We start from the raw sequence: 21,343 nt of genomic DNA, 5'->3' as shown, positions 1-21,343 counted from the left end.
AATAATAATACTTCAGATGGTGAAACTGGAGGTAAATATTTGTCAACATTTGGCAACCTAATCAAATAATAATAATTTCGATGGAGAAACTGGAGGTAAATATTTATCAACATCTGGCAACCTAAACAAATAATAATACTTCAGATGGTGAAACTGGAGGTAAATATTTGTCAACATTTGGCAACCTAATCAAATAATAATAATTTCGATGGAGAAACTGGAGGTAAATATTTATCAACATCTGGCAACCTAAACAAATAATAATACTTCAGATGGTGAAACTGGAGGTAAATATTTATCAACATCTGGCAATCTAAACAAATAATAATACTTCAGATGGAGAAACTGGAGGTAAATATTTATCAACATCTGGCAATCTAAACAAATAATAATACTTTAGATGGAGAAACTGGAGGTAAATAATTGTCAAAATCGGGCAACCTAAACAAAGAATAAACAAGAACAACGAAAAATATCATAAAGTAATAACCCAGAATTTTTTTTCAATATATCACGTTTCCAATCGTTTTTAAGATGAAATCTTTAAATATTGATAAAGCTATAATAATAATGTCATTTAATCAGAAAATTACATTTACTTAGGACAATTTTATAAATGATTTTTTTAAACTGAATATAAAAAATAGACTAATTTAAAACTCTAATGCGAGGAAATACATAAGTTATTGAGTTGCAATACTAAAAACCTTGAAACTTGATAAAAGAAAAGAAGCAATAATTTTCTCTAGATTAATAAAAAATGTTATTTACCTTTGTTTTGTTCTCATACATGATAGAAAATCCTAGAATAAATAAGTAAAATATAAATTAATGTAAAATTAATAATTTTAAGTAACAACTGACTATAACAAATCTTGAATAGGTAGATATCAGTATCTTTATTTTCCTATCACGTAGTCGCCACTGCAGATTTTAATGATAATTTTTTGACAGGCGATAAAGTTTCTATGCGTTAAATAATATTTAGTTTTAAGAATCATTAATTTGTAGATTTTATTCAGCAAAACTCTTACAAAATATTTCTAAAACTCGAATACAAAATATGTAGTGTACAAAATCGGACCATGAATTAACCCCACATCTTTAAATCATGGACAATATTATTAGTATGTATTGTATAGTTTAACACCATACATATAACTACAGATTTAAATCTCAAGTGGATGAAATGAAACATGCTTACTTTAAAGTATTGTGGTTCAACTATGGGAACCAAAGTGACCAGACAAGTCAACACCTTTGGAGACAACTGTACTTGGTTCATCACTAAATGTGTTGTGTTTGGGCTCCACCTAGAAATTATAAAACACAAATATAGGGTAGATACTTATTCTAAATACAGAATGTTTAAGTAATTGTACAATTACTAGCAGTTACGCCTCTAGAGGCCGCTTTAGTTATCTGATCTTTGGGAAGGGGGGTTGATGGCATCAAAATTTCACTCCTAATTTTTGTCTTCAGATGAAAAGGTAGGTTTTATTTTTGGGAGGGTCATTTTTTCTAAGGGCGATTTTTCTTGGGAGGATGGTGATCCTTCCCCTAAACTAAAACAGTTTAAGTTATAAACCTTACCAGGACCTATGATAAGCTACATATAAAGAAGAACCCTACTGGTTAAGCAGTTAGTGGGATTCTTAGCTACATCATAGACAAACAGACTCACACACATCCTGTTATTTTTATTTCAGGATAATTCTATCACCTGGGATGAATATCAAAATATCCAATTTCTCTCAAGTTGGGTTTCAGTTCTTTGGCATCTTTGAGCATGGATGTGATAACTTCTAGAGGAATCCACACTAATCTGATATATTATTTTTAAATTGTTATTATATTTTAGAGGGGTGGAAGTTGACCCTACTCCCTAAAAAATTTTAATTTGAAGTTTAAAAGAAAGTTTTTTTTAGTGGTATCAGGTTCATTTTCCTAGGGATGATTTTTCTTGGGAGGGAAGAGGTACCCCCCCCCCCCACCTTGTATAAATAGTTTTAAAAAGCCATGGAGCCATGAGAAGATTCACTGAAAATAAAAACATATTGGTTCAGCGGTTAAGAATACAGATACAGACAAACATCCTGTTACTTTTAAGAAAAGATGACAGAACCTATGTTTTAGCTTTCAAAGAGATTCATCCATTATTTATCTATCTCAAAATGTTGTCAATCTGTTTTGGATCAATCAAAATAAATCGTTGAAATTCAGACTCCAACTTTACCAAAAAGTACAGAGCTGGATCTTTAAATGTGTAGCCGTTGCCGTTGCCGTTGCCGTTGCCGTTGCCGTAGTCGTAGCCATAGCCGTCGCCACTGCCAATAAAACATGGATTTTGAAGTTTTTACGTATTAGGTATTATATTATTATTTTTCATATTTTTACAGAAAATTCAAAAAGTGGTTATGATTATTGATCGCATATAGCCGTGGCCACGCGTAGCCAATTTGATTTAAAGATCGCTATTAGGTTAGAGGCTGTACCTCTGGCAACGGCAACGGCAACGGCTACACATTTAAAGATCCAGCTCTGATTTCTTGGAAATACAAAATAACAACGAAAATAAAACCTATTACCTTAAAACAAAAGAAAGAGCTCCAAACTTTATTCTTGTATTTTCTTTAAGAATTTCTGCTTTGGATATTGCTTTTCCTGGTTCTCCCCTAAAATGAAAAAAAATATATAAAACTGAAAAAAGATCATTTGTAAATCAAAAGTAGCAAATCATTAACATTTCCACAATTTTACAAATAAAGAAAATCAAGTACCTGTATCAGTGTATACTCAGAAAATTTAATGTTTTATTTTTAAATTAAAGTCAACGTAAAATATTTTTTTCCAGATTTATGAGTGTTTCTGTGTGCCGTAGAATGCGTAGAAGATTGAAAATATTTAAAGCGAAATTCGCATAGCAAATTGAAGAATGTGTATACTGCAGACTGTATTCTTATAGTAATTAATAGGTAGTCGACCATCGCACAAAGACATCTCTGAAATATGAGGTAGCTATGTTACTAAATATATCTTTCATTAATTGCAAACATGTATTTAAATAACTTTAAGTGACTTTAAGAAAGAGTAGATATTCTTTGAGATCTAAAGGACTAGGACAATGACCAATAAATCTAAGTATATCCCCAATGATAATACGCAAAATTAAAACTTATGTAGGTCACAATTAGTGGTTGAAACGTTTGAGCTCTCAAACTTAATGAACCTACCAATCAAAATTCAATAAAAGTCACCAAAGTTGATTAGCAAACGAGTATGCAAACGGTATTATAAAACTTCGAGGACCAGTGTAATAAACAGCCCAATGTCCCCTCCCTCCCTGAGAAAATCTTGCTGCTAACTTACTTGTTAAAAGATTCAAACTTAATGGTAGGATCATTAATAGCATCATCAATGAATGTTCCATAATTAGAGCCAACATCAGTAACTACTACTTCAGGCTTGTCTGAAACAAGGACAATGATGTAAGTAGCGCAGTAAGAAAAAACAAACAGCTGGGTTTATTTTTTAGCATTTAATTTTTGAAGGAAGAAAAACATTTTTATGGACCCATGCAATTAACTAAAACCCTGCCGGGAGTTAAAACCTATGAGAAAAAAAATTAATTTCTGACGTCTTTCGTAGCAACTGAGAAAATTCCATTTCATCTAGGTAGATATTTTATATAACAAAATAACTTTTAATTACAGCATATCCTATTTAAAGCGATACTAAAAATTATTAATATCATACCTCTTTTGTTAGAACATTTTATGACTTCGATTTTGGCATGTCTCGCACTTACAGTCTGATCTAGAGATTCTTCCCAAGACTCCAAATTTGGAACAATATCAGATTTCACTCGTCCAACTGAGTATACCATTCCTGTGTTGGAATAGCATTAATATAACTGTCATTCTGGTCTAGATTCTTCCCAAGTATTCAAAGGGATGGGGCGGGTGTGTCACTTTTTAAACCAAAACGAAAAGTCAAAGGAACTCAACTTAAACAAAGAATTACAGCACTGAAATTTGGCACAGCAGTGAAGAGACGGCTGTGGAACCGCCATTTCCGCCAATTCTTTTACCTTTCTCGCCAAATTAGACAATTTTAAATTTTCCTTACATTTTTACTCGACACTTATGAAAAATGTAATTTTTATTTTTATAAAAAGTAATAAGTTTGTATCAGCACCGTTTCTTCACATTTCCACATTGCATCTCTTTAAATTTTAGAGCTGTAATCCTTTTTTTAGTTGAGTTTCTTTGACTATTAGTTTTGTTTTCAAAAAGTATTACACCCCCTCCCCTCCTTTAGAAAACTTCCTTTTTCATCTGCCCAATTCATTGTGTATTCTACTATGATATTTATGTATTAAAAATCTAAGAAACCCTTGAATTTAGGTTGCAGTTAAAAATATATTTAAAAGTGTAATTTTGACAGTGAATAAAAAAATATTGCCAAAAATACAGCTAAAGACGAAATTGACAAAAACACACCCAATTTTTGTCAAAAACACAGTGGCTGTACTTTTGCTAGTGGTAAAAGTGGCAGCACCCCTTGTGTATTACCATTCAGGTTTGGGAATATTTCTTAATATTATAAATGACAAGTATTTAAGAAACCCAATAGGTATAATATTTAGATTTCACGAATTGAAATATTTATGTCATTCATGTATGTGTAAGGGGGGGGGAAGTTTTGACACATTTGCGTAAACCTGGCACCAAGGCTTTATCTTTGGACTGAGAGGGTAGGTTATTAGGGATAAAATCATTCTTATATGATGAATTTCACGAAGTTTTAAGATTTTTTGGATAGGCCTCCAGGTTCCGGAGCTCCAGGCCTCCAGGTGGTCTCTAGACAGGTAAAAAAATAAAAATTTTCTTATTTGGACAGTTAGAGGTAAGTTTATAAAACAACATAACCTTCTTTTAATATATTATTTACATATTTGAAGAAAAAATTACAATCGGCCTCCAGGTTCAGGTGCTGGAGGCCTCCAGGTGGCCTCTGGACAGGTAAAAATCAAAATTTCTTATTTAGACAGTTAGAGGTAAGTTTATAAAACAACATAACCTTCTTTTAATATATTATTTAAATATTTGAAGAAAAAATTACAATCGGCCTCCAGGTTCAGGTGCTGTAGGCCTCCAGGTGGCCTCTGGACAGGTAAATAATCAAAATTTCTTATTTATACAGTTAGAGGTAAGTTTATAAAACAACAAAACCTTCTTTTAATATATCATTTAAATATTTGAAGAAAAAATTACAATTGGCCTCCAGGTTCAGGTGCTGGAGGCCTCCAGGTGGCCTCTGGACAGGTAAAAAATCAAAATTTACTTATTTGAACAGTTAGAGGTAAGTTTATTAAACAACATAACCTTCTTTTAATATATCATTTAAATATTTGAAGAAAAAATTACAATTGGCCTCCAGGTTCAGGTGCTGGAGGCCTCCAGGTGGCCTCTGGACAGGTAAAAAATCTAAATTTCTTATTTGAACAGTTAGAGGTAAGTTTATAAAACAACATAACCTTCTTTTAATATATCATTTAAATATTTGAAGAAAAAATTACAATTGGCCTCCAGGTTCAGGTGCTGGAGGCCTCCAGGTGGCCTCTGGAAAGGTAAAAAATCTAAATTTACTTATTTGAACAGTTAGAGGTAAGTTTATAAAACAACATAACCTTCTTTTAATATATCATTTAAATATTTGAAGAAAAAATTACAATTGGCCTCCAGGTTCAGTTGCTGGAGGCCTCCAGGTGGCCTCTGGACAGGTAAAAAATCTAAATTTCTTATTTGAACAGTTAGAGGTAAGTTTATAAAACAACATAACCTTCTTTTAATATATTATTTAAATATTTCAAGAAAAATTACAATTGGCCTCCAGGTTCAGGTGCTGGAGGCCTCCAGGTGGCCTCTGGACAGGTAAAAAATCAAAATTTCTTATTTGAACAGTTAGAGGTAAGTTTATAAAACAACATAACCTTCTTTTAATATATTATTTAAATATTTCAAGAAAAAATTACAATTGGCCTCCAGGTTCAGGTGGTGCAGGCCTCCAGGTGGCCTCTGGACAGGTAAAAAATCAAAATTTCTTATTTGAACAGTTAGAGGTAAGTTTATAAAACAACATAACCTTCTTTTAATATATTATTTAAATATTTCAAGAAAAAATTATAATTGGCCTCCAGTTTCAGGTGCTGGAGGCCTCCAGGTGGCCTCTGGACAGGTAAAAAATCAAAATTTCTAATTTGAACAGTTAGAGGTAAGTTTATAAAACAACATAACCTTCTTTTAATATATTATTTAAATATTTCAAGAAAAAATTACAATTGGCCCCCAGGTTCAGGTGCTGGAGGCCTCCAGGTGGCCTCTGGACAGGTAAAAAATCAAAATTTCTTATTTGAACAGTTAGAGGTCAACTTATAAAACAACATAACCTTCTTTTAATATATTATTTATTATATTATTATTGATTCCCAACGATCCCTAGTATAAAATATGGAAGGTAATTTGAATTTTTTATATCAATGAGGTAGGTAAGTAATATAATAAAAAAATATGTTTATTTTCAATTATTGAGGTAAATATTTTTAAGGTTATACCTGAAATACATAAATAACATTTGAAAATATGCTTACTTTGTTTTACAAGTTTACCTCTAACTGTTCAAACAAGAAATTTTGATTTTTTACCTGTCCAGAGGCCACCTGGAGGCCTGCACCACCTGAACCTGGAAGCCAATAGTAATTTTGTCTTCAAATATTTAAGTAACATATTAAAAGAAGGTTATTTTGTTTTATAAACTTACTTCTAACTGTTCAAATAAGAAATTTTTATTTTTTACCTGTCCAGAGGCCACCTGGAGGAGGCCTGCAGCAGCTGAACCTGGAGGCCGATTGTAAATTTTCTCCAAATATGTAAGTAATATAATAAAAAAAGGTTATTTTGTTTTATAAACTTACTTCTAACTGTTCAAATAAGAAATTTTGATTTTTTACCTGTCCAGAGGCCATCTGGAGGCCTGCAGCAGCTGAACCTGGAGGCCGATTGTAATTTTTTCTCCAAATATGTAAGTAATATATTAAAAAAAGGTTATTTTGTTTTATAAACTTACCTCTAACTGTTCAAATAAGAAATTTTGATTTTTTACCTGTCCAGAGGCCACCTGGAGGCCTGCACCACCTGAACCTGGAGGCTGATCCTAATTTTTTCTTCAAATATGTAAGTAATATATTAAAAGAAGGTTATGTTGTTTTATAAACTTACCTCTAACTGATTTAATAAGAAATTTAGATTTTTTACCTGTCCAGAGGCCATCTGGAGGCCTGCAGCACCTGAACCTGGAAGCTGATTGTAATTTTTTCTTCAAATATATAAATGATATATTAAAAGAAGCTTATGTTGTTTAATAAACTTACCTCTAACTGTTCAAATTAGAAATTTTTATTTTTTACCTGTCCAGAGGCCACCTGGAGGCCGATCCTAATTTTTTCTGCAAATATGTAAGTAATATATTAAAAGAAGGTTATGTTGTTTTTTAAACTTACCTCTAACTGTTTTAATAAGAAATTTAGATTTTTTACCTGTCCAGAGGCCATCTGGAGGCCGGCAGCACCTGAACCTGGAAGCCGATTGTAATTTTTTCTTCAAATATTTAAATAATATATTAAAAGAAGCTTATGTTGTTTAATAAACTTACCTCTAACTGTTCAAATTAGAAATTTTGATTTTTTACCTGTCCAGAGGCCACCTGGAGGCCTGCAGCACCTGAACCTGAAGGCTGATCCTATTTTTTTCTTCAAATATGTAAATAATATATTAAAAGAAGGTTATGTTGTTTTATAAACTTACCTCTAACTGTTTTAATAAGAAAGGGGGGGGGGCGAAAGTGACACTTTTTGAAACCAAAACTAAAAACCAAAGGAACTCAACTAAAAAAAAGAGTTACAGCTCTGACATTTTGCATGGCAGTTCCTTTATAGGGGTACAATATGGAACTGTGAAGAAACGGCGGCGGAACCGCCGAAAACCGCCGTTTCCCGCCGAAATTTTTTTTGCCTTTTCTCGCCAAATTAGACAATTTTCAATCATCTGAGATAAACTTTTTTCATAAAAATTTCCCTCATATTTACCCTTGACACTTGTAATATTTCATACATGTCAAAAAAAATCGCAAGTGTTAAATGCAAATATAAGGAACGGCAGGAAAGTGGAAGGCTGCTAATGCAGGAGAAGAGAAGTGTGGTAGAGAGAGAAGAGAAGTGTGGTAGAGAGAGAAGAGAAGTATGATTTCATAAATGGTATGGTTTTCGGCTGTATTCTTGAAAAAATCTTCCATGAAAAGTACCTCGAGGAAAATTCTTACAGATCAGTGCTATTTTAAAATATTTTCTTATCAACTTTTGAAAAAATTGATCTGCTAAGAATTTTCAGATACAAATGCGAGATGATTTTTGCTAAATGTTTATGAAGCGGTGTCAAATACAAAATGAAGTGCACTATTGAATGCAAGAGAACATTTCAAAACCAGGTTTTAATCGTTTTAAAGTTTTTATTGATATTTTTACAATAAGGTTACATAACAAAGTAAAAACTAATTCTTGTAGCTTATGTCATTGTTCAATTATTACTCTATACTGAGGTGTAAGATTTTCCACCAAGGGTTTTTATTTTATACTATTGATATGTAATTATTTATCTATGTTCATTTCTTAAAAATAATCAAGTTTTCTTTTATTAAGGAGGCGTATGATTTACATGTCCAGCGCAGCCTAAAGTGTGAAGAGTGTGGCCGTGGCTTCTGCTTTCCTTCACGACTCAAGCAACACCACAACCGAAGTTTGTGTAAATCCAACAACAAACAAAAAAGGAATCCAGCATCAGCCAATTCACAATTCAAATGTGAAAAGTGTCAGAAAACTTTTTCAGCAAAATGGAACTTGGAAAACCATAAAAAATTCATCTCATGTTCAAAGCCAGGTAAATGCATTATACTACCAGAATTATTTGCATACTTTGAAATAAGGAAAACAGCATTCACAAGTAGCAAAGTACATTAAAAAAGGTTTTAGTTTTAGAGTAGATTTGCTGCCTACAAAATATTTTAAAAATTGAAAATAAAGTTTCATTAGTTATTTTAATTGTTTTCATAACATACCTATTATTTTAATGTTTAGCAAATGAGAGTCTTGCTTCACCTGTTCCCGAGGAAAATGAAAATTTTACTTTTCAAGATGTAGACAAGTTTTTTGTACAGGTAATTCTTAAAGTTGTAATTTAATTATTATTAATGATAACATAATATATTACTGTCCTTTAATGCAGTTATTTGATGTCTATCTTTCAAATAAGTTGATGTATGTTAGTCTATCAATATCTAATTTTGCGTAACTTTGCAATATTTATCAGATTTTATTTTGTTTTCATTGTTTTAGTTAATTCAAATGTTTTAGGGGCCAAGTTCATGTTCAAAAATGAAGGATTTTTCTCATTGCCATCAGTGTGGAGAAGAAGTATCTGAAAAAAGTATTAAGTTCAAACACAATGACAGGTGCCAGTGGAAAAAGGATGATGAAACACCAATAAGTTACTACAGGAAATTACACGCACACAACAATGACAGATATGCCGAAGAAATACTAAATACTCTAGCACCTGTACATAAAATTGATTTTTGCGACATATCAGACATGGCAGTCTCCAATACATATCCTCTCCTCTTTAAAAAACAACAAAATATGGGTCAAAATATTAAATACTACAATAGAAACAATATCAAAGCAATAAAGAAATACTTAAAAGTAAGGAAAAATATAATATTACCAAAATTCATTCAAATTATTCAAACAAACTCATTTTCTTCTTTCATTGGACCAAAATTTACAAAACCAAGCAATAGATTATTAAAAAGACATAGAATGGTGTTAAAGGAAACGGAGAGCTGCTTCATTATTACCAAAAAAAAGAATGAGACAATTGACAAAGATACCATCAAACCAAGAAACAATGAAGATGAAATAGTTGTGGAGGAGCAAGTGACTCAGGATTTGTTGACACCCTCGGAGCTTGTGAGTGTGGTAAACATGGAGGTAGATTCAGTATGGGATGAGGAGGAGGGGCGTTTTATTTCACCGCCAGCAAACAGTAATTCAAGTGTTCAAAGTAATAGACCATATTCAGAGTTTGATTCAACGAAAACAATACATCCAAACATTAGAAAATACAGAAACCTTTTTTTAAATCCAGAAAAACTAAGCAACTCAGACTTCCAAGCACTAATCCACACAACAAAACCACAATTTTTAAAGTTTACCTCACAGCTCCGTTCAAACCTTAAATATTGTAAAGAGGATGACCTAAACATGTACAGCAAATCGTTTTTATTTCGGTTAAGGCTAGCTAGCTGTTGGACCCAGGATGAAATAAGCGCAGTTTTCGGGATTCCAACAACAACAGGGCGAGATATTTTCTGGAATTTTCTCCGCCTATACTACCTGAATGAAGTAAACATTCCAAACTTTTTATTAGAGGATAGCAGGCAAATGATTGAAAAGGTTTTGGGAGATGCCTACAATAGTACTGACATTTACTTCAGGTAAAGATTATTTACTTGAAAAATTATATTTTCAAAATATCAAGACTTGAATATATATACTCTTGTGATATATGTATCCGTTGAAGATATAATATTTTCATTAAAAAAGATTGCCAAAACTTTAAGTTGTGCTACATTTTTTAATTATTCATTTTCAAAAACTAATGTAAAACGTTATTTTTGTGATTTATGCTTCCAATGATTTTTCAAAGCTATACAGTTTTAACATTTTGTGATATCATTTCAATTATTAGGACTCTTACTGATGCCATTGAGGACCCTACTGGTAGAGGTAGAAAAGGAGTAGTCTTGCAGGTGGATTCGACATATGTACCCATAGATGTATCATCTGATCCACAGCTACAGAAAATGTTATATTTCCCACATGCTGGAGGCCATTGTGTTAAAGTAATGGCGTTTTCAACACTACACCCAAAGGTAATTAGTTTTTGTTTTGTTTTCAAATGTAGGTAAATTAAGTAATAAGTAATAACCAGCTTTATTTTTTTTTCTCAAAAATGATAGAAACTTTATATATACTTATTTCATTGTTGCTTTGAAATATTAAAATCACAAGAAGTTAATTAAATGCAATAGTAATATTCTTTAGAACTTAAACTTTATATATACTTATTTCATTGTTGCTCAAAATCACAAGAAGTTAATTAAATGCAATAGTAATATTCTTTAGAACTTTAAAATCACTTATGATAATTTAGGTAGTTTATCTCCTTCCATGCTGTACTAGTCAAAGCCCTGCAAGTGGAGATGCAGTACTGATTGGGCATGCTTTACAGATGCAAGAAATTAATAAAGACCCTGCGTTAAAAAAACTTTTAACGGGTAGTTCAAAACACTTTGTCATTTTAGTAGCTGATGCTGGATTCCAGGAAAGAATAATTAAAAACATATAACTAATTTGATTTTATATTCTCTTGATAATATTTAATACAGGGGTTGGTTTTCTGTTTATTGTTTTCATATTGTCATTCTCATCAAGGTTTTAAATATTCTTTTATTCACAGTACGTCGGAAAGTTAAAATTACCTCCTGAAATTTTCAAGGATTTAAAAACTTTGATAGATGAGGTTGGAGCAGTGTTCTTAGGTAAGTTGGTTTGATAATATACACTACTAGGTACTTTACACTATACCTGGATTCTCATGTGTTGCTTTTAAATGGTCATTATATTGTTTTCACACATTATCACATGTAAATGTACACTTTTAAATTATTAGGTGTCTGTTTTTTTTAATTGTTATAGGGAAAGAATTTACACATATATCACATGTAAATATACACTTTACCTTTACTTTTGTATATTAGCCTTTACTGTTTAGCGCTAACGCTATTAAGTCTAAAAGATTGATTACATAAATCACAATTAAATGGCTTTTGTATATTAGCCTTTACTGTTTAGTGGTAACGCTATTAAGTCAAAAAGATTGATTACATAAATCACATTTAAATGGCTTTTGTATATTAGCCTTTACCGTTTAGCGCTAACGCTATTAAGTCAAAAAGATTGATTACATAAATCACATTTAAATGGCTTTTGTATATTAACCTTTACTGTTTAGTTCTGGTGCTATTAAGTCTAAAGGATTGATTACATAAATCACATTTAAATGGCTTTTCTATATTAACCTTTACTGTTTAGTTCTGGTGCTATTAAGCATAAAAGATTGATTACATAAATCACATTTAAATGGCTTTTGTACATTAACCTTTACTGTTTAGTTCTGGTGCTATTAAGTCTAAAGGATTGATTACATAAATCACATTTAAATGGCTTTTCTATATTAACCTTTACTGTTTAGTTCTGGTGCTATTAAGCATAAAAGATTGATTACATAAATCACATTGAAATGGCTTTTGTACATTAACCTTTACTGTTTAGTTCTGGTGCTATTAAGTCTAAAGGATTAATTACATAAATCACATTTAAATGGCTTTTCTATATTAACCTTTACTGTTTAGTTCTGGTGCTATTAAGTCTAAAGGATTGATAAAATAGATCACATTTAAATGGCTTTTCTACATTAACCTTTACTGTTTTTACTGTTTAGTTCTATCGCTATTATGTCTATTGTTGTTTTAGGTACTAAACCAGAGGAATATTTACTGGAGGTTGACCAAACAACTAAGACCATGAGGAAAGTAGAGTTTGACCCAAAGAAGATCACTGTGTCTCAAAATACTATAAAATTTGCGAGAATCTTCAGAGCAAAAAACGAAAATCTTCATTCAGCTGTACAACAGAAATAACAGGAATTTATAAGTATTTAAATTATTATTTCTTTTCTTACATTAATACTTTTATATATTAGTTCCTTACTGTTCTAGACTGAATTGGTTTGATTTAAAGCAACAGGACCTTTAGATGTTCAAAAAAAAATTTACTTTTATTTGGAAAAAAAATACTTATATTATTTTAATTAGATTATAAAAACAAAGCAGCCACTCTCAATGTTGGAACCACTTTTTAAAGACGCCAAACTTAAAGTCAGTCGACTAACTGGCATTGTGACAACAGTATTTTCTTTAAACAATATGGAGCATCCAGGCAAATAGATATTTATTAACTATACAATTAAAAACATCTTGTGATTTATGCATGCTTTATCTTTCTTTATTTTTCTAAGCCCAAGCAGTATCATGACTAAAGATATCCAAATTTGCATATTAAGACCATTTAACTGCAAATCTTTAATATGCTGCTGAGACTTCCAGACAAAGTTCTTACAATCAAATGTTTTTTTTTCTGTATATTATAGTTTGGATGTTTTGTGGATGTACAGCCATACCTAGCCCTATACTCTCTTAGAGATATTGTTCTTATATATGCACAAAACTAAACCAAAAAGTTATATATCTATTAAAAAATAGGTTTCGGAGTAAATTTTCTTAGACAAGACCAAAAGGAGGAGAAAGCACGTCAAATACTCTCGAATTTTAACAATGAAAATTGGTTAATTCATGTTAATGTTACTAAAATGAGAGGATGGAAAAAGGTTGAACACTACAAGGTTCTACAAGAAAAATATCTCTTTCCCAAACTTACAGAAGATACATTTCAACAGATATACGAAGTTACATCATCCATCCATGCTTTAAAAAAAGGTCTCAAGGTTGCCAGCAATTTAAGGAGAAAAGAGGTTGACAGAATGGATCCAGATGAGATAGCAACTTTTGAGGAATACAAAAATCTTTTAACAAGTGCGAACAATGATGTAACAGTTGCAGTGTTGAAAATAGAAAGCGCACCTGAAAGTTACATAGAAAAAGAAAAAGAAGGGTTACTTCCTGCCTGGCCAGGGAAAGGATATGCAGTTCAAATAAAATGTCCACCAAGCAATAAGAGCGACTCTCAACCATCAAATACCAGGAATCCAGTCATATTCATTCTAGAAAAAGAAGAACCGAATCCGTTAAATTGCAGTGATGTTTTTAAACGGATAGGGGCTATACACTGTTACAAGTATGTTTTTTCTCATTTTTATATGATTTTAGTTTTCAACCATGCAGTTTTTGAATAGGAATTTCCCGCAAAATTAATTGCCATATCTCATTAAAATAATTTGTTTTTGTTGATTCTGGTCCATTTCCCTATTATTTCATTATATGTAAATCAGTGAAATATTTATCTATTACAGGTGTCCTACCATCTCAGGCGGAATTTCTGGTTGTTGTCATATCGGTTTGTTATTATTAATTGGATCTTGCCCGTGGTTTCTGTTAAAGAATTATAATAAAGGTGTTCGGATTATCACAATTAAAAACAAATTTTTGCAAATTTTGCACCCATCAGAATCCGTTCAAACCCAGGTAAACAAAAGAGTTTACCAATTATATAATTGCAAAGAAAAAACCTGTGAAGAAAAGCGTAAAAATTGTAAATTTACAAATCCTACCAAATTTCTCAGTCAGTTTAATACTGGTGATATTCATCCAGTGTCAGATGCTTCAGGAGAAACGGCATCAACTCAGTACTCTTTTACCAGTACATCTGAGAATGAAAGCAGCGATGTTTCTATGTTAGACACTCCTGTATTGACAGAGAATTGTGATGTGCCAATTTCTTCACAAATAACAGTTTCAATGTCTTCACCAATAGAAGGAAATGTTTCAGATTCATCCATCACACATCCCTCACAAGAATCAATGTTTCAGTTTTCAACCCAAGAATCACTTAATAAAATTCCATCACAAGATTCATCAATTCGGTTTGCTACTAAATTTTCAAGTATTTCATCTACAGTTTCAAGCTCTCAAACTAAATCAAAGATGTCACAGGTATCATCCGGATCATCATATTATGGCCAAACAGGATCTAACATTGAGAAATATATGGCGAAGAAAGTAAAAAGAAGACCACATTTGTTTATACCCCCAAAATCTGACAATCCAGGTTTGTTACATACATTGAAAATGATTTATTATATTTCTTTGCATATTTTATCACTTGTATAATTACTATTATATTTTAGTCTTGGATTGGAATAGAGACTCCCTGCAAAAGGGCCTGCAAAACAGAAGTCTTTTCTGTTATCTTAATTCGTTGATTTTTCTATTACATCGTGTCACATTTTTAAATGTGTTTAAAGAGGAGCTGATGGGAGCTGCGGATTATCCTTTGTCCTTACTAAGGTACAAATAATCAACTTAACTTACTTAGGTTACAATAAGTTTTTCAAAAATAAAGTCTATTTGTTTGATAAATTTTTGCTACAAAATCAAGCTTAGTAAATCAAATAATTCTGCCTAGGAAATGCTATATCATTACCTTAGTTAATTATCCACACTATTAAAGTAAATATTGAATATATTTTTTAGAGCTATATTGTTATCACTTCCGACGAGCGGGAACAGTTTTTCATGCGAATTGTTCATAGAGTCCTGGAATAGCCTCGCCCATGTTAGGTAAGAAAAACTTTATTATTTCAAGGGAATGAAGGGAAATGATTGTTATTTAGCAAATATGGCCAGAAACACACTTTAAAAGGAAATGCCATTCTCATATGATTTACTCAAAAATCTGTTCAATAAAGCAACGTTTAATATATACACAATGACACATAAAGTTTAATAGTAAAACACGTTGAAAACAGGGAAGGAAAGGTAAAGATCGTTATTTAGCAAATATGGACAGAAACACACTAATGTGCCTTTAATAGGAAATGCCATTCTCATGTGATTTACGCCAAAAATCTGTTCAATAAAGCAAAGTTAAATATATACACATAAGGTATAATAGTAAAACACGTTGAAAACAGGGAAGGAAAGGTAATGATTGTTATTTAGCAAATATGGCCAGAAACACACTACTGTCCCTTAAATAGGAAGTTCCATTCTAATGTGATTTACGCCAAAAATCTGTTCTATAAAGCAACGTTAAATATATACACATAGGAAAACACATTGAAAGTCTCTTTTTGATGTTTATATATTACAGAGAAAATCTAAAAGTAATGATTTTTACAGGTTTCAAACCAACCTACAGCATGACCCTTGCGAGTTATTATCAGCCAATTTATCCTGGTATAAAAAGTATCTAAGGTAATAATTAAAGTATATAATTGCTATGGTGGACATGCAATACATTCTATGCTACAAAAGAATTAAATAATCTACACCCTTATATTGGTTTTAAATCTATTTATGTGGCCCTTTTTTATCTTTAAAAAAACATATTACCATAAATTGTTCTTTTTATTAAGATTAAGTGCCCTATCATCATATCCTGCGGTTGCAAGATGCCAGTGTGGATCAGAAGAAACAATGTAGGTTTATATATCAAAATATCTCTTTGTGCATCCATATATAATAATGACAGAATAGGTATAATCTATTGTTTGGTTAGTCTGTCTGTTTTCAATCTCATCATATTTTTTTTTTTAATTTTTAAAACAAATATTTTATATTTTAGGGATCTCCATGAAGGAATAGCAAGTAGTGAGTTACCCATTCTGGATGTATCAGCACATGAGGAAACTTCATCAGTTCTCTTGGATGATTTGTTTAACGAATTTATCAGGTTCTAATACTTTTAATTACTTACCTAGTAATCATTCTGACAATAAATGTAACAAGAATAGGTGTATAACCGAAATAACTACCTGGCCCTTGTCTTGGGGACCTTTTTCATCTGATTTCTGCTATTTTGTAGCAACTTGGCTGTGTTAATATTTACGATGCTATTGGCTGATATTTAACACCTAATTGAAAGTCTGCACAGGGTCAACGGTGTAATTTAACCCCTTCCCCCTCTATTGTTTCACTCTAACATTTTGACAACAAAACCCTTTCTAAAATACTCTAAAACCCACTTTTTCCTTTCGTCCATAGGAAAACTGAAATTTGTTAAGGAGATTGTTGTGATCAATTAGCATCTAGTCTATATATTTAGGACACCATTCAACTTTAAATGCAAAGATTGCAAGGCCACCTGTCAAGCACACATGATTGAGAAAAAAGGTTGTATTCGATTTATACAAATAAATCGCAATTGTTTTAATGGATTGAAAAATAATATTAGATTAGTATTAAATGATAATGTTGTATGTTGCATTTTACATAGAAGGAAATATTCAATATACGATTAAATAGATGAATTACAATAAAAGTAGAGCTACATTAATTTACGATTAATGCCAGATTAAATTTTCGGGTTTTTTTCATTAGATTTGTATCATCTATTTAATAATATTGAATATTTTCTTATAGTACCAATTGTTCATCTGGTCATTATGTTACTGCATCAAAAATTGGAAAAAATTGGTTCCTCAATGATGATGAAAAACCAATTGAGCCAATTGACATTGGCGATATTGAAAAAGATGTAGTCTTTCTAGCAGAAAAAGTTTAATCAGAATATTTCTGAATTTTATATTTCTTTTATGCTGGTTTTCCTCAAATGCATGCTTTCACATAAATTATTACTAATATTACCTAAGCTTTTTTATTTTTGTTGTAGAATTTATGTAGAATTAATATCAGTAGAAAGCTTTTTATCTGTGTATTTTGTACAAATATTTATTTAATAAATATAGTATTGAATTTCACTAACACATTATAGTAATTACCTAGATAATATTGGTTAGGTTAATTTTGGTAAGTTGATTATTTAGGACTTCCATAGTTATTTTATTCAACAAATGCTTTTTTTAAATGCATGTGCTTTTTTTACTTAAAACTAAAAATTAAAAACTGGTAACAGGGTTAGAAAGGGTTTTATGTGTGTTATTGAATTACTAATTAATAATGATTAACATAGAATTGCACTTTCATAGAATAGTAATTACCTAGATAATTTGTGTTAGATTAAGTTTGGTAAGGTGATAAGTTTTTAATAAGTTTATTAACAATAAAAGACTGAAGTTTTTGGTCAAACTATCAAGTGCAAATCTATTTCATTATGATGAAAATGTTAAATGTTTTGTTTTGATAATAAAATGGTTTAAGTTTAATTGTTTTTTGTTTTTTATTTTACCTATTTATCTATTAATGTGTTGTAAACAACTGTTTTTTTTTGGATGCATGAGGTCCTTTGATTTTTAACGTTTTTGAAAGTATACGGTGTTTTTCTTTAGATTTTATACAAATGTTGTGCTGAGGAGACAACAGGAGACTGCTTAAATTGGATGCATGGATTGCATGAGTTTTTTTTGAGACCTGTGTGGAAGCAAATTAATGAAGGATTTTAATCCTAACAATGTTGACATCATTATTCCGAAGTGTCCTATCAAAGTATAATTAGGTAAGAATGAATTCACACACCTGACTTTTATTGTATTAATATGTCTTGCGTCATGATTTAAAATGTCATGTCATTGTTATATTCTTTATTAAGTTCAGGTTTTGATTCTTGTGTGCATCAAAAGAGTTAAGTAGTCGAATTTTATCATGCTTAAAAACATATAAAACAGAACAGCGAACTTATGTGCCAATGAGTGTCATAAGAGTCACATTTATTCACATAACTTTCATAATAGCCTTTGTTCCTCATATGTCTACCCAAATTACCATTTCGAGATAATCATTCATCACACAAATCACAAGAGTTTCATAAAAGGGATAGTTAAAAAAAATTAAAAAATAGAGAACTGTAATTTTTTTTCTATTTTAAATAACGTAATAATGCATAATATAAAGTTATTGATTAAAATTAAAAGATTTGACTACGGGTTTTCCTCAAAAAATGAGTTTTACCTATATATTAATGTGTTGTAAACAACTGGGTTTTTTTTGGATGCATGAGGTCCTTTGATTTTTTACGCTTTTGAAAGTAAATTGTGTTTTTCTTTAGATTTTATACAAATGTTGTGCTGAGGAGACAACAGAAGACAGAAAAAGCTTAAATTGGATGCATGGATTGCATGTTTTTCTTTTTGGAGACCTGGGTGGAAGCAAATTAATGAAGGATTTTAATCCTAACATTGTTGACATAATTATTCCAATTAAAGTATAATTAGGTAAGAAGAAATTCACGCAAAACTTACTTTTGTTGTATTAACATATCTTACGTCATGATTTGAAGTGTGTTGTTAATGTTATATTCGTTATGAAGTGCAGGTTTTGATTCTTGTGTGATTAGGTTTTACGACTATCTAAAATTGTACAAAATATTTTTACAAATAACAACGCCTTAAATTAGTTATTTGTGATTGATTAAGATACCATTTCATAGAAATAATTGTAAGCATTGATCACAAGAATTCCTTTTTAAATCATAATTGCATAAGAAAGTAAATAATAAAGAGTATGGCACAAATAAAAGTTTTGTTTCAATATTTTATGAATGTATTACATCTTCAAAGGATGTTTTTGTCTCAAGAGTATAATTTTAAAGTCTTAGTGCATTGGTAATCAAGTTAAAAAAATTAAAACTCTTTCAATTAGAAAAATGCACTCATCATCAAATATGAAAATACTGGGATGATTCAAATAAGTTCCAAGAGCATTTCATACAATTAAAGTACTACTACTTCTGAAGTAGATATTGTCCCATAATTGCTAATTATCTCTGAACAATCTTTATATCTTAAACTTTTGAAATTCTGTCGTTTTTATTTGTTATGTTTAGATAAAAGTTTTTTTTGTTTTGATGCATGGTATTTTAAGTTTAGTTAGCATATCAAGCTTTTAAGAAAATAGTTAATTAAAACGAAACTTTTTTTTAGGAATAAGAATGAGTCAGCATGACAAGAAGATGCAGGCTTTTGAAATGGAAGCGAAATGTTATTAACACTAATTTTTTAAATGATGCAAAGGAAGAAAATATTTTCATATTAAATGTTTTCAAAGTGTAAATTATTTTAGTTCCATAATCTAAATATGTTGACCTCTAGGGGGCCCTTTGGGTTGTAGACGAATCACGCACCTTAAAACATAATCCGCGTCTTATAATTACAATGTAAAGCGTTCATTTGCCCGATAGACATCCAACCCTTTAATTGCATGGCCTTATTTGGAAGTCCTACCTGTGCATATTAATGAGTTGCGCCTGTTTATGGGCCAAGGCATTCCTCCGTGGGTTATTCTAAAAAGGGTAAATCTTTTTGATATAGACAAAAATGATAATATCATTAAAAGCAAAGCTCAACCAATCAGACAGATAATGTAACATTGACAAGCATAATCAACAAGTAAAGTTTTCATTGCTCGGATTTGTTAAATTGTACCTAAATATTTCATAAATAATCGTAAAAAGTTTGAAATTGATAGGATGATTATAAATAGCTAACCCTGTCAGAAAGACCTAAATTAATTCTCGTAAAGCTTTGAAAATATGCCGTATTGTCTAAATTAACGGAAAGGGAATGATGTTTCGTGTATACTTTATATAACTTAAAAAAAAATAAAGTATTTGAAAGAATATGTAAAGCTCAATGAATTTTTTTACACAAAATTTCTGTTCAGAAACATATAAAGTAATGTCATACTTTGTTAATGGAACATAAAAAAAAACGTTATTTGATACGAAACAGGTTTTTTTTTAGGCGAGAAATATCTTAATTAATGTAACTTTGACTTTAGCAATGTGTATATTAGCATTTGATAGCATATTAAAAAATTTAACGGCGATAAACGGCGATAAATGGGCGATGGCGGCGGTTCCAACGTTATTTTTTCACAGTTCCTAAACAAGCAAAATAAAAGAAATTGTTGTGCGAAAAAAACAAGGCTGTAACTCATTTTTTGGCCGAGTTCCTTTATTTTTGTGATTGGTTTCAAAAAGTGTCACTTCCGCCCCCCCCCCTTTAGATTTTTTACCTGTCCAGAGGCCATCTGGAGGCCTGCAGCACCTGAACCTGGAGGCCGATTGTAATTTTTTTTAAATATTTAAATAATATATTAAAAGAAGGTAATGTTGTTTTATAAACTTACCTCTAACTGTTCAAATTAGAAATTTTGAATTTTTACCTGTCCAGAGGCCACCTGGAGGCCTGCAGCACCTGAACCTGGAGGCCGATCCTAATTTTTTCTTCAAATATGTAAATAATATAGTAAAAGAAGGTTATGTTGTTTTATAAACTTACCTCTAACTGTATAAATAAGAAATTTTGATTTTTTACCTGTCCAGAGGCCACCTGGAGGCCTCCAGCACCTGAACCTGGAGGCCGATTGTAATTTTTTCTTAAATATGTAAATAATATATTAAAAGAAGGTTATGTTGTTTTATAAACTTACCTCTAACTGTCCAAATAAGAAATTTAGATTTTTTACCTGTCCA

The 21,343-nt window shown here is 30.9% G+C and overlaps 3 protein-coding genes across 4 annotated transcripts in view; 2 read left to right on the top strand and 1 right to left on the bottom strand.

The window, feature by feature from the left end:
• The window catches only part of nbs (nibrin), a 32,549-nt gene that overhangs the window by 10,467 nt on the left and 739 nt on the right, over positions 1-21,343 (bottom strand). Inside the window, exons 2-7 of the mRNA XM_080164409.1 lie at positions 3,757-3,888; positions 3,370-3,469; positions 2,589-2,675; positions 1,724-1,825; positions 1,205-1,313; positions 772-803 (exon numbers count right to left, since the gene is read on the bottom strand). Coding sequence (XP_080020535.1) covers positions 772-803; positions 1,205-1,313; positions 1,724-1,825; positions 2,589-2,675; positions 3,370-3,469; positions 3,757-3,888 — 562 coding nt within the window. The remainder of the gene's footprint in view (positions 1-771; positions 804-1,204; positions 1,314-1,723; positions 1,826-2,588; positions 2,676-3,369; positions 3,470-3,756; positions 3,889-21,343) is intronic.
• Positions 7,885-12,876, top strand: LOC145323454 (uncharacterized). Its single transcript, XM_080165856.1, has 8 exons — positions 7,885-8,544; positions 8,756-8,993; positions 9,191-9,270; positions 9,467-10,608; positions 10,863-11,046; positions 11,328-11,498; positions 11,634-11,715; positions 12,710-12,876. Exons 1-8 carry the CDS (start codon positions 8,503-8,505, stop codon positions 12,874-12,876), a joined length of 2,106 nt encoding a protein of 701 aa, XP_080021982.1. The 5' UTR covers positions 7,885-8,502.
• On the top strand, positions 13,032-20,867 carry LOC145322420 (uncharacterized). Of its 2 annotated transcripts, XM_080164412.1 has the most exons (11): positions 13,032-13,174; positions 13,498-14,089; positions 14,265-15,019; positions 15,099-15,258; positions 15,445-15,531; positions 16,093-16,391; positions 16,538-16,645; positions 17,018-17,085; positions 18,201-18,367; positions 18,917-19,082; positions 19,791-20,867. In XM_080164412.1, the coding sequence occupies exons 1-6, from the start codon at positions 13,078-13,080 to the stop codon at positions 16,169-16,171; spliced, it is 1,770 nt and encodes a 589-aa protein (XP_080020538.1). In that variant the 5' UTR covers positions 13,032-13,077; the 3' UTR covers positions 16,172-16,391; positions 16,538-16,645; positions 17,018-17,085; positions 18,201-18,367; positions 18,917-19,082; positions 19,791-20,867. The 2 variants fall into 2 exon arrangements, with proteins under 2 accessions (XP_080020538.1, XP_080020537.1); XM_080164411.1 differs by lacking the exons at positions 18,201-18,367; positions 18,917-19,082; positions 19,791-20,867 and having other exon boundaries at positions 17,018-18,077.

The sequence above is a fragment of the Acartia tonsa genome, chromosome 6 (genome assembly GCF_053477335.1).
Source record: "Acartia tonsa isolate MP-2025a chromosome 6, ASM5347733v1, whole genome shotgun sequence".
Lineage (NCBI taxonomy): Eukaryota > Metazoa > Arthropoda > Copepoda > Calanoida > Acartiidae > Acartia > Acartia tonsa.
This window is presented reverse-complemented; position numbering and strand designations above follow the sequence as displayed.